Source organism: Gobio gobio, assembly GCF_949357685.1.
Source record: "Gobio gobio genome assembly, chromosome: 20".
Taxonomy (NCBI): Eukaryota; Metazoa; Chordata; class Actinopteri; order Cypriniformes; family Gobionidae; genus Gobio; species Gobio gobio.
Window position 1 is genome coordinate 32,556,914 of NC_137113.1, and position 12,696 is coordinate 32,569,609.

At 38.0% G+C, this 12,696-nt stretch overlaps 1 protein-coding gene across 1 annotated transcript; it reads left to right on the forward strand.

Annotated features, from left to right (window-relative positions):
• Nucleotides 1–1,795: 1,795 nt before the first annotated feature.
• LOC307144208 (ADP-ribose glycohydrolase OARD1-like) lies at nt 1,796–2,716 on the forward strand (the record flags this gene model as incomplete). The annotated part of the gene is made up of 4 exons (XM_079846313.1): nt 1,796–1,982; nt 2,078–2,136; nt 2,275–2,387; nt 2,614–2,716. The coding sequence occupies 4 exons, from the start codon at nt 1,796–1,798 to the stop codon at nt 2,714–2,716; spliced, it is 462 nt and encodes a 153-aa protein (XP_079702439.1).
• Between the last annotated feature and the right edge of the window lie 9,980 nt (nt 2,717–12,696).

Below are 12,696 nucleotides of genomic sequence, written 5' to 3' on the forward strand. Positions count from 1 at the left end.
ACCCATCATGCATTGCAGCATTAAGTTTTTTTTGGTATGATTGTCACCGTTGTTGTGAATCATATGCAAAATCTTGATCTCTGTGTGTGACTATGTAAAATATTTTCTCAAAACAACGTGCAACTGCTGTTTTATCATCTGGATAAGTGATTATTTTATTGCTAATAGTCCCGATACAGTAGATTCTCAAGGTTATTGTATATAAACAAATTATTGTTTGCCAAACAAGAACATAAAACTCAAAAGCACAACATCAGATTCTAGATTTCTGATGATTTAGTCATCATCAAGGAGCTGACAACACCTGAAGTCACTTTATCTTTGCTTTCTCAGCCATAACTATTGTGTTTCACACACACAGTTACAGCAGCCAAAGAAAAGCGATCACAAATACGGGGACCAAGAGCCCAACTAAAGCAAACGCTTCCCACCACAATGGTGACTTCAAATGAAACATAAACATCAACATCTAAACCTCTGTTAATTCTCAGTAAGAGCTTCTGTAGACGTCTGACAGAAATAGTCAAAGTGTGTTTTATGTCTGTGATTAAGGGCAGCACCAGTGTCTCAGTGGGAAACACTGTCTCCTCACAGCAAGAAGATCCTGGATTGAATCCCACGATTCTCTCACGATCCAAAGATGTGTGAATTACAGATGATAAGTTGTCTAAAGTGTCTAAAGGTGTGAGCTAAGTTTCTTTTATTTCATGATTTCTGGACAAACACACACTGTCTGTGAGTTGCTTTGCAATTACAAATGGAAAATATGTCCATAATTTGAACTAGTTTTTAACCTTGAGGTTCCATGAACGTCTATATCAGACGTGCAGAACACGTCAAAAACAGACGTCATAAAAACTTTCATTCTGGCTCCTCAGTGGACGTCTTTTCAACGTACGCCTTTGCTCAGTGGGTACATGCGTTCTTCTTACTAGCCCAGTGATAACAAAATAAGTTTTCTTACCTAAGTCAACCAGTTAAATTTAGCAAGATGAGCAATGTAGAAGAAAACGAACATTCACTGTCTGTAGCCTAACGTTACTCTCTTGAAATGTCTGATAGGCCAGCTGACTTTAAAAAAAAAAAAGGCGCACTTTCACAGGAAGTGCTTTTCAATTTAAATTTGCCCGATTACATTAATTTGAATTCACTCAATATTCTCTCCATTTGGGATTAGGTAAATATAATGCTTAAGTTTTATTTAACTATATGGGTAGATATTATTCCAACCATTTTTATTTGAAATTTAATTAAATATTTGCCTCAAAATCATAAACACTATTATATTGAATACATTTTAACCAAAAACATTAATTCAAATCTACATGACCACAGAATCATTTCTTACAGTGCACTTTATTTTTTTAAACATCAACATTCTTCTTTGTGCGTAATTGTAATTATGTGCATGTTTGTTATCCCCTTTCCACTAAAACTACGTTTCCAACATTTAGCTGTAATGCTAGCGACCATTTGATGTTCTACATCTCTTGGTTCGTATACAGCATTTGGTTGATTTAATCAGATGATGCATTAAACCACCGTATTCATCATTTACATAGTATTTAAACCTTAAATGTTTTTGGAGGGGGATGAAATTTTTTTATTTTGATTGTGTAATACCATTCAAAGAACAGGGGTTAGATGCTGTGACATGATTAAAAGTGTGTTAAGGCTGGTGTTTTATGAAATTTAAGGCATCATATTCTCTCTAACCACCTCGAAGCTACAGGTCCTACCCAATGAATTTGGTATTTAAAGAGGCTAGGAAACGGTCTACAAGTCTAGTGTTATAATGGCTACTCCTGAAACGCTCCTGTGCAGCGCAGGATGGCCGTTGCTCCACATGAGAGGAGATTTGTTCACCTGTCCGTCCACCGATGCCCTGGCGCACTGCATCAGTGAAGACTGCCGCATGGGAGCAGGGGTCGCTTTGCTCTTCAAGAAAAAGTTTACTGGAGTTGAGGAGCTGCTGGCTCAGGGTAAGTGTGATTTATCATTACTGACAAGTGCACTAGATATAACACTCAAATCACACCCAGTTGATTCTCAGTTTTCTTTGTTGTATTCTGTTTAGAGAAGCAACCTGGGCAATGTGCAGTCCTTAAAATATCTGGTCGTTTTGTGTATTACCTGGTAAGATGGCTTGTAGCGTTTATTTAAAATGTTCTGTTTTACTAAATCAATTATGATGAGGGTAGAGTTTTCTGGATTTTACAACTTTCTTTGTTTTGTTATCCAAAACTTACCTTGTCCTCCTTTTTCTTGCACTAGGTCACAAAGAAAAAGTACTACCAAAAACCCACCTATGACATTCTCAGAAAGAGTCTTGTGTCTATGAGGGAACACTGCTTGGCCAATGGCGTTAACAGTATATCCATGCCTCGGTGAACTGAGAGGTTTAATAATAGCCGCATTTTGATTTTGAATATGATTCTACCTGAATGACTTTAAACAATGAAAAATTATTTTGCAGAAATATAACTTGATAATTACATTTTTAAATACTAATTTTGGAAAGAATTAGCGTAACTTGTTATTTAAAATAGGTTTTTTTTTTTTTATTGTTCTGCTGAATAGACTACAATAACTGATGTCATTTTCTCTTGCTAGGATTGGCTGTGGTCTGGATGAACTGAAATGGGAAAATGTGTCTCCCATTATTACAGAAGTCTTCCAGGACACAAACATCTCCATCACTGTGTACACAATCTAGACCACAGCAGGTCTAAAACCCACATTATTTCTTAACCGTTCTTAAAGAATGGTCAAAGGGTGTTTATTAGTCTTGTTCTAGGAAACATAAAAAAAAATCTAAAGACTATTCTATTTATATATAGGAATTTAGATGCTCTTTTCACTGCTAGAGCGTGCATGTCTTACTGTTGTTCTCTTCAAATCTGTCAAGATTGCCTTAGACTACCTCTGCAAAAGCATTTAGAAATGATCCTCAATTTAAAATAATAAAATATTATTTTCATTGTTTCATTAGATTGTTTGAGTCTCAAAATGAAGATATTGTTTAATAATTTATGCCTTCAAGTTCACATTTTTCCAGTAAAACATTACTAATTAAGTGTACTAAAATATAAATTACGCATAAATAATGATTTCACCATTATTCTGATATTCTTATTTCCGATTGATTCCTGGAAACATTCAAAAGTTGATTAATTAAAAAAAAAAAAAAAAAGTATACTAACATTGTACTTTTAATAGTAATAGTTGTATACAGTTGTGAATTCAGCTTGTCTCATTTCGAAGGCTACACACACACACACACACACACACACACAGGTTTAATTTGCGGAGTTGAGTTTAATTCATTTTAAGATTTTTTTCAAGATTCAAGATTCAAGAGTTTTATTTGTCACATACACAGTTATATACACAATATACAACTGTGAAATGTAAACAGGTCCGCTCCATGGACAGTGCAAATAACAGTTACAAGAAACACAAGGGGAAATTGAAATAGAAATAGAATAAAATTAGAATAAAAAGTATTAACATAAGTAGAATTATAAATAAATCAAGTATAGGATAAAATTAGGAAATAAGATAAAAATAAAAATATAAAAATAAAAATATAAAAATATAAAATAAGTGGATATGATAAGTGAGATAAACTGTAGACTTAAAAATAAGTGGTTAACATAAAATATATATATATAAATATATAAAGAAGTATAATGGATGTGTAAACAGGAGTATGATGTGCAAACAGGTTTATTACAGGTTGTTACGCAGTAACAATAGGAACGTAAAGTGCAGTGCAATGGCAGTATGTGGATGTTAATGTTAAAAAACTGAATGTTTATGCGTGTGCGGGGTGAAGTGAAGTCACGTGACACGAGGACACTCCTCCTGAGTCTTTCAGTCTTAGTGCTTTTTAAGTCATGGTGATATGCTTCTTAGTGCTTTTTAAGTCATGGTGATATGCCTTAATAAGTATTGAATAGGAACATGTGTTCTGGTAAAAGCACTATTTGTACCATTATATTGTAATGTACAATTGTTACAAGCCACGGTTGTCCTGGACTCAGTTTCCCATGATCCTCCCAGTCCTACAACTGAACTCACTTCGTCATCCTCTCTCCCGCACTCCCCGGATTCCCTGCACTCCCATTATATTGGACTCACTTCCCTGTACTCCTTGTCTATTCTTATTGATATGTTTACCATGGTTGGTATTGTGTGTTTGGTTGCTATGTTATCCCCTTGCTGAATAAACCCGTCTATTGTTGGAAGTCCGATTCTGATTCATCCCTGCTGCACCCAGAGGTGGACAGTAACTAAGTACATTTACTTGATTACTGTACTTAAGTACACTTTTTGAGTCTCTGTACTTTCCTTGAGTAGTATTTTTTCTGGAAACTTTTACTTTTACTTTACTACATTTGAAAGACAAATATCGTACTTTTTACTCCACTACATTTCTATCAAGGCCCTCGAAGTAGAAAGTCGTAGCCGCTTTGAAAGACAATGGATGATTTGTTTTCTTCTTTAAAACGTGATTCTTTTTTTTTTTTTTTTGCAGACAGCCTATCAGTAATCACTCTTGTAGGATCACATGAAGTTCAATGATTTCTAAGTATTTTTTGAACACCAATCAATTGATGGCAAAATAGAAGGTGGCAGTTCCCAGACGCAGTGCGTGCAACCATGGTCATACTTAAAAGTTCAAATTCAGAAGAGCAGACGTGGATAAGTCTGAAAAAGTGCGACGACACGAAAGTGCACACAGAAAGCTGCCTCTCAGACGCCAGACCACAAGTACTGAATTTTTGTCTATTGAGTCTACTAAAAATTTTTTTAAAGTTAATTAAAACTAGACTAAAACTAAAACAATTCAGATGCCTAAAATGTTATAGTCAAAAGACTATGACTAAAACTAAATCACAATTTGCGGTCAAAATTAACACTGGTATTAAGTATGCTCGTTCAAATGATTTTTATAGATTTACCCGTCAAGTTGCCTTGTGGAGACAGCGCTAACGCATAGGTAACGTTAGACAATGATGTTAGTTGCAAACGTAGTTGGGCTAATAATGTTAACTAAAGTCCTTTCAGAAATGTGTTTTACATAATCCTGTCAAATAAACACAATGTAGAAACCTTTCTTTTCTAGTATGATTTTGACTTTGTTAAGAGCTTTGTAACTTTTAAACAAGTATTTAAATGAGTTCAAGGTATGCTAGCGTGTCAGATGGAGCATGACTGGCTTAAACCACCATGATGGAACAGTGCATTCATACAACAATGCAACAATAATAAAATAATGCGTTTACTTTTACTTTTGATACTTAAGTACTTTTAAAAGCAAGTACTTCTGTACTTTTACTTAAGTAAAAATCTATCTTTACAACTTTCACTTGTAATGGAGTAATATTTGACCTTTTACTTTTACTCAAGTAATGGAGTTGTGTACTTTGTCCACCTCTGGCTGCACCGCACCAACCATAACAACTATGAATTTGTTTAACTGTGATTGGATACAATTTCACTCGCCTCTAAAAATCTGTTACCAGGCAACATAATGGCTTATACAGATTGTAGAATATTGTTTAAAAGTGTTTGTATAATTTGGAAAAACATTTAAATTATTATCGATGTGTTACATACCATATGTACATTGCGTTTTAATATTACTTAAGCCAAATTAATATGACAACGTTAATAAAAGTATTTAACTGAACATCTTATCATTATCTTTAGTATATACGTGACCTTAAAATCTGAACAAAAATAAAATTCCATCCATCTACTTTTTAAATACGTTATGAATGAATGTTTTTTTTTCCATTTCATCCAATCTATAGTCACATTTTCCAAAACTCTAATTACAATTAGCACAACATCGTTCTGTTGTTACCAATACAACACAATCCAGGTTGTTTTGACACAATATACAATCAGTTAACACGATTCTAAAATTGCTTACATTTTTTCATTCGAGCTTACCCAATACCAAAATCAAAGATTCTTCTGTTCGTATTTATAAATGGTTAAACACAGTAAGTCACAAATGAAGACCTAATGCTCTAATCTTTAAATATAGTATAAAGCCTCGAAACAACAGCAGCAGCTCAAACGTATTGAAAAATGTATAAAACAAAGACTGAAACAACTGATAAGCATTTTAAGTAGCAGATCTCTGAAATATTTTATCTTGTTAAAATAGTGTTAGAATCATTTAAGATGATTATTTTATTATTATTACAGTTTTTTCAATTGTTAACACACTAAAATGACATGCACGGCACAATTATTTAAACTGACACTCAATGAGCAAAACCTCACCCTTGATCTGCACAACTATAATCACATTCTCAGCCTCACAGTTTTTGCATAACACTACACACAGTGTTTTGCAAAACCCTAAACACTCAACATTAGACACCGAAATCTAACCTGATGTCACTTCTTTGCCATTTCAAGGCACTGTTTTCCAAAATATCACCCCCTATAAACCAATTGATCAAACATCAGGCATGTAGACACTTAGGTGCTTAATTGTAAACTCAACAATCAGGGGTAAGCACTATAAAAGGGCAACAGGTTAGATACCAAAATAGAAGGCAATGTTGTAGTAAGAGGAAGAGTGAGGATAAGAGGGGGAGCCCATGGAGGACAAGGGGTAGAGAGGGTAAATGGGGTATAGTGAGTAGGAAGAGGTAGACGTGGGATGTGGACAAAGAAGACTGGGGACCAAATTTATGAGATGCGATTTGGGCAACCTTGGTTGACCATGAGTTCTGAGTACCCATGGGTTGACATTGAGAGAATTAAAATGCATGAATGAATTGAATGATTTTACAATGTGGAGAGAAATAAATATTTTCATCAATATGCAGTACTGGTCTTATGTGTACTGTTTGTTCAATATATTCATATACTTTACTCTAACAAAACTCTCTGAAAATCAAACCCAGATTATATCATTAGAAAATTAGAAATGGTACAGTTGTTTAAGATTGAGAACAGCAGAGTGTAAATGAATCAAACAGAATCAGATTGTATGAACTGTGTGCCATACGGTGTCAAAATTGGGTTTTGTTAAATTATTGTAAAATTTGAAAGAAGGGTTTCATTTTGCAAAATAACTGAGGTGTTCTGCTACTTGTGTGTGCGGATGTGTGAATTGTGTGTAGTGTTTTGACAAGTCTTGTTTTTAAAATTGTGCTCACGCAATCGAAAAAATCCGTATTTACCTCCTAAATAATCAGGGTTGCAAGCGGTGTAATACTGTTTGTAACTAGCTCAGACATACATGAAATAATAACAAGTGATTGCACCTTTTATTTTTCAAGAAACTGTTTCTGACCCTTGATGGACTTAAGCGTTCTCCTAAAGTACATTCTTTGAAAAACAAGCTGCTTTTGTGTACTGCGGATGTTCATAGCCATGTATCTGCCTTGTTGACCTGCTTTTTTTTTTTGCGACTGGAGAAAACTTGTACCCTGTGACATTCAAAAGGTTCATTGTGTGCAACTTTTACGTATACATTTGCGCATCTCTTATGCTGTATTACAGTTTTTTTCAATTGTTTACACGCAATTTTGAAAACAGAGTTCTTTTTGTCAAAATATAATCACAATTATCCAAACACCACACTCAATTAGCAAAATTCCTAGATTGTTTGCAAAATGACACACTTCAGTCAAAACATACACACTTCAGTCAAAACATATACACATATTTGTGAAAATGCTATTTGTTTTCATTTTACCAACACAGTCATCAATGATCATACACTATTGCAGCCAGTTTCACACTGCTGTGATAAATAAAAAACACATTTGTAAAAAAACAAAAAATAGCTTTTTGGCCAGACATTCTTACTGTATGTAAGAGATAATTTAGGTGACAAATAGTGAGAAACTCACAACATTATTCATGATTTGTTTTGAATCGTCCATCACCCAAGCTGAAGTCACCGAGGTGGTCAAGAAACTCCTCGGTGGCAAGGCACCGGGGGTGGATGAGATCCGCCCTGAGTACCTCAAGTCTCTGGATGTTGTGGGGCTGTCTTGGCTGACACGCCTCTGCAGCATCGCGTGGCGGTCGGGGACAGTGCCTCTGGGATGGCAGACCGGGGTGGTGGTTCCTCTTTTTAAAAAGGGGGACCGGAGGGTGTGTTCCAACTATAGGGGGATCACACTTCTCAGCCTCCCCGGGAAAGTCTATGCCAGGGTACTGGAGAGGAGAATTCGGCCGATAGTTGAACCTCGGATTCAGGAGGAACAGTGTGGTTTTCGTCCTGGTCGTGGAACACTGGACCAGCTCTATACCCTCTACAGGGTGCTGGAGGGTTCATGGGAGTTTGCCCAACCAGTCCACATTTGTTTTGTGGATTTGGAGAAGGCATTCGACTGTGTCCCTCGCGGCGTCCTGTGGAGGGTGCTCGGGGAGTATGGGGTCCGGGGTCCTTTGCTGAGGGCTGTCCGGTCCCTGTATGACCGAAGCAGGAGTTTGGTCCGCATTGCCGGCAGTAAGTCAGACTTGTTCCCGGTGCATGTTGGACTCCGGCAGGGCTGCCCTTTGTCGCCGGTTCTGTTCATAATTTTTATGGACAGAATTTCTAGGCGCAGCCAAGGGCCGGAGGGTGTCAGGTTTGGGGACCACACGGTTTCGTCTCTGCTCTTTGCGGATGACGTTGTCGTGTTGGCCCCTTCTAACCAGGACCTTCAGCATGCACTGGGACGGTTTGCAGCCGAGTGTGAAGCGGCTGGGATGGGGATCAGCACCTCCAAATCCGAGGCCATGGTCCTCAGTCGGAAAAGGGTGGCTTGCCCACTCCAGGTTGGTGGAGAGTTCCTGCCTCAAGTGGAGGAGTTCAAGTATCTAGGGGTCTTGTTCACGAGTGAGGGGAGGATGGAACGGGAGATTGACAGACGGATCGGTGCAGCTTCTGCAGTAATGCGGTCGATGTACCGGTCTGTCGTGGTGAAGAAAGAGCTAAGCCGTAAGGCGAAGCTCTCGATTTACCGGTCAATCTACGTTCCTACTCTCACCTATGGTCATGAGCTTTGGGTCATGACCGAAAGGACAAGATCCCGGATACAGGCGGCCGAAATGAGCTTTCTCCGCAGGGTGGCTGGGCGCTCCCTTAGAGATAGGGTGAGAAGCTCAGTCACTCGGGAGGAACTCGGAGTAGAGCCGCTGCTCCTCCACATCGAGAGGGGACAGCTGAGGTGGCTCGGGCATCTGTTCCGGATGCCTCCTGAACGCCTTCCCGGGAAGGTGTTTCGGGCATGTCCAACCGGGAGGAGGCCCCGGGGAAGACCAAGGACACGCTGGAGGGACTATGTCTCCCGGCTGGCCTTGGAATGCCTCGGTGTCCCCCCGGAAGAGCTAGAGGAAGTGTCTAGGGAGAGGGAAGTCTGGGCATCTCTGCTTAGACTGCTGCCCCCGCGACCCGGCCCCGGATAAGTGGAAGAAGATGGATGGATGGATGGATGTTTTGAGATAGGAGAATGTAGACAAATACTGTAGGCCTACTATAACCTTACTGCACTGCACAACACTTGATGCTGCAGACTGAATATTTCAAGTATTTATTTCAATACTTACAGTATTGTAAGTTACAGTAATCAACCAACAATGATATCAATTACTGTAAACAAATAAAATCTATAGACAAATAAAAATTACTGCATGAATTACAGTACATACACTTTGACTCTGAAGAAAAGTAAAGTAAAAGTAAACAGAAATGAAAGAAAACTCAAAGCAACAAGAATACTGTAACTATCCATCTCTCCGTCTGGCTGGATCAGGCCATAAGATTTCATCAACATCACAGGCTATGTCTTCATTGGCAAGGCACCGTTGGAAGAATCGCCTTGTGTGACGAATCCACCCATGCACTGAAGCTGCTTCAATAAGATCACATGCCTGTTCCATGGCCTGAATGAGGGGCAAACGGTCATAAGGCCGCAGGTCATATACCTTCCACCGCTACGCTGAAAAAAATTCTTCTATAGGATTCAGGAAGGGGGAGTATGGGGGAAGGTATAAAACTTCAAAATCAGGGTGATCATGGAACCAGTTCTGGACCAGAGCAGCCCGATGAAATGAGACATTGTCCCAAACGACAATGTACCGCATCTGGTCCACTTGGTGTAATGCTGTGACAATCTCATGCAATCGGTCAAGAAATGCAAGTATCAGATTTGCATTATAGGGTCCCAGATTTGCATGGTGGTGGAGGACCCCATTTTGTGTGATAGCAGCACAAAGGGTGATGTTACCCCCTCGCTGCCCTCGCACATTGGTGATTGCCCTGTGCCCAATTACATTTCTCCCTCTTCTTGTTTTTGCAAGGTTAAATCCAGCCTCATCCACATATATAAATTCATGTTGAATTTCAGCAGCATCCATTTGCAAGACTCTCTGAAACACATTAAAGAAAATAGGATGCTATTCAATATCTATAGCACAGTATTTTTTTTGTGACAGAACATTATGAGCAGTGCATGATACCACACCATAGTCAGATGAACAATGCATACCTCCACATACTCATTGCGCAGATGTTTCACTCTCTCTGAATTTCTGTCAAATGTTACCCGATACAGTTGCTTCATGTTTATTTGATTTTTCTTTAGGATTCGATCTAATGTTGACAGAGAGACTCGTTGGATGTTATTGAAAATATTGTCATCATTGATGATATTGGCTTGGATTTCTCGTAGCCTGATACAATTATTGGCCAAAACCATGTTCACAATGGCGGCCTCTTGTGCACGACTAAACATAGGGCCCCTTCCACCTTGGTGTCCTCGACCCTCAATCCTATGTAAAAAAAAAAAAAAAAGATATATATATATAAATAATCAAATATACTGTCAAATGTCACAGTAAACAATATTGATTATACAAGCTTCAGTTTCAATGTATACTGTGTGGTTAGCTTACCTGTTTTCTCGATGAAATGTCTGAATTACTGACGCAACAGTATTTCTGCTGAGATTTGGTTGAACTCTTTGTCCAGCTTCCATCAGTGTCAGTCCATGGTTGATAACATGGTCAATAAGTGTTGCACGGATTTCTCGAGTCAAATTTGGTCCTCGTCTTCTTTGTTCAGGTTCTATCACCTCTTCAAGTCCTTCTCTACCTCTTCCTCTTCCTCCTTCTCCTCTTCCTCTACCTTCTTCTCCTCTACCTATGCCTCTTCCTCTAACTCCTTCGCCTCTTCCTCTTCCTCTACCTCTTTCATCTCCTCTTTGAGCTCCCCCTCTCATTCTCACTCTTCTTCTTCTTCTAACTCCTTCCATTTTTGTTGAAGACAGGTGAACTCACCTGCTGCCTTTTATAGCACACCTGAGTGCTGCGTTTTCAAATTAGCGTTTTCATGTGTGCTTCCACACCTGGTAGATGTGTTTATCCAATTAGTTCATTAGTGTGGTAATTGGCAATCCGGTGCTTTGTAATTACAAGGAAGTAACCTCACAATCCTTATCTGTGTCTAAGGTGTGAAAATGTGTGTAGAGTTTTACAAATCACTGTGTGTAATGTTGTGCAAATCTGTGGAGGTGTTTTGCTCATTGGAGTAAAGTTTTGCTAATTGTGTGGAAATTTTAATTTTAGTGTGTAAACAATCTTAAAAAACTGTAAAACAACATAGTTGAACATGATGGATGCCATCATTTTATAACTGTTTTGAAAAATATGTTTACATTCACAAATTTATTACAAATTTATTTTTGTTAGATTAAAAGGTTTTTCAAATGTTTTGATACTGAGATTAAGCTATCTATGCATAGAGCTGCTAATTTTAGAGTTGTAATATGTGTTTAATATGTCATTAAACGTGGATGTTTATCATTGCTCAAGTTGCTTAAACCTTTAAAGTGATTATAAGCATTATAGGTTTCTGTAAGTGCTTGTTATTTCTTCTTAATGAAAATTAACTGCACTTTGTCACAGTATTATTTTGTCACAATTTAACATAATAAGCACTGTAAGTAAAATGTATTTAAAGAGTAAATGATTTTGTGTAATTATATTAATTACATCAGATTTGTAAGTAAAAATTACTCTATATAATTTAACAGGCCAAGTTATATTTACTTGTCCACTTTGTTAATTTTACCTCACATAGTTAAAGGGTTAGTTCACCCAAAAATGAAAATTCTGTCATTAATTACTCACCCTCACGTCGTTCGAGACCCGTAAGACCTCCGTTCATATTCGGAACACAAATGAAGATATTTTTGTTGGAAGCTGATGGCTGAGAAAAGCTTCAGATAGGCCTCCATTGGCATTCAGTACACTTATACTCCCAAGACGGATAAAAGGCACTCAAAACATTGTTACAAAGTCCGTCTCACCACAGTGACTCAATAATCCCGGCGCTACGTCATATTCTCGCGCATGCGTCGTGGAGGCACACGCGGAAGGCAATAACAAGCTGGATAAAGGTGTTATTTTGATTTTTTTTGCGCACAAAAACTATTGTCGTCGCATCGTAAGATTATTGTAGAGTCAATGTGGTGAGATGGACTTTGTAACGACATTTTAAGTGCCTTTTATCGGTCTTGGGAGTAAAGTGTACTGAATGCCAATGGAGGCCTATCTGAAGCCTTTCTCAGCCATCAGCTTTCAACAAAAATATCTTCATTTGTGTTCCGAATATGAACGGAGGTCTTACGGGTGTCCAACGACATGAGGGTGAGTAATTAATGACAG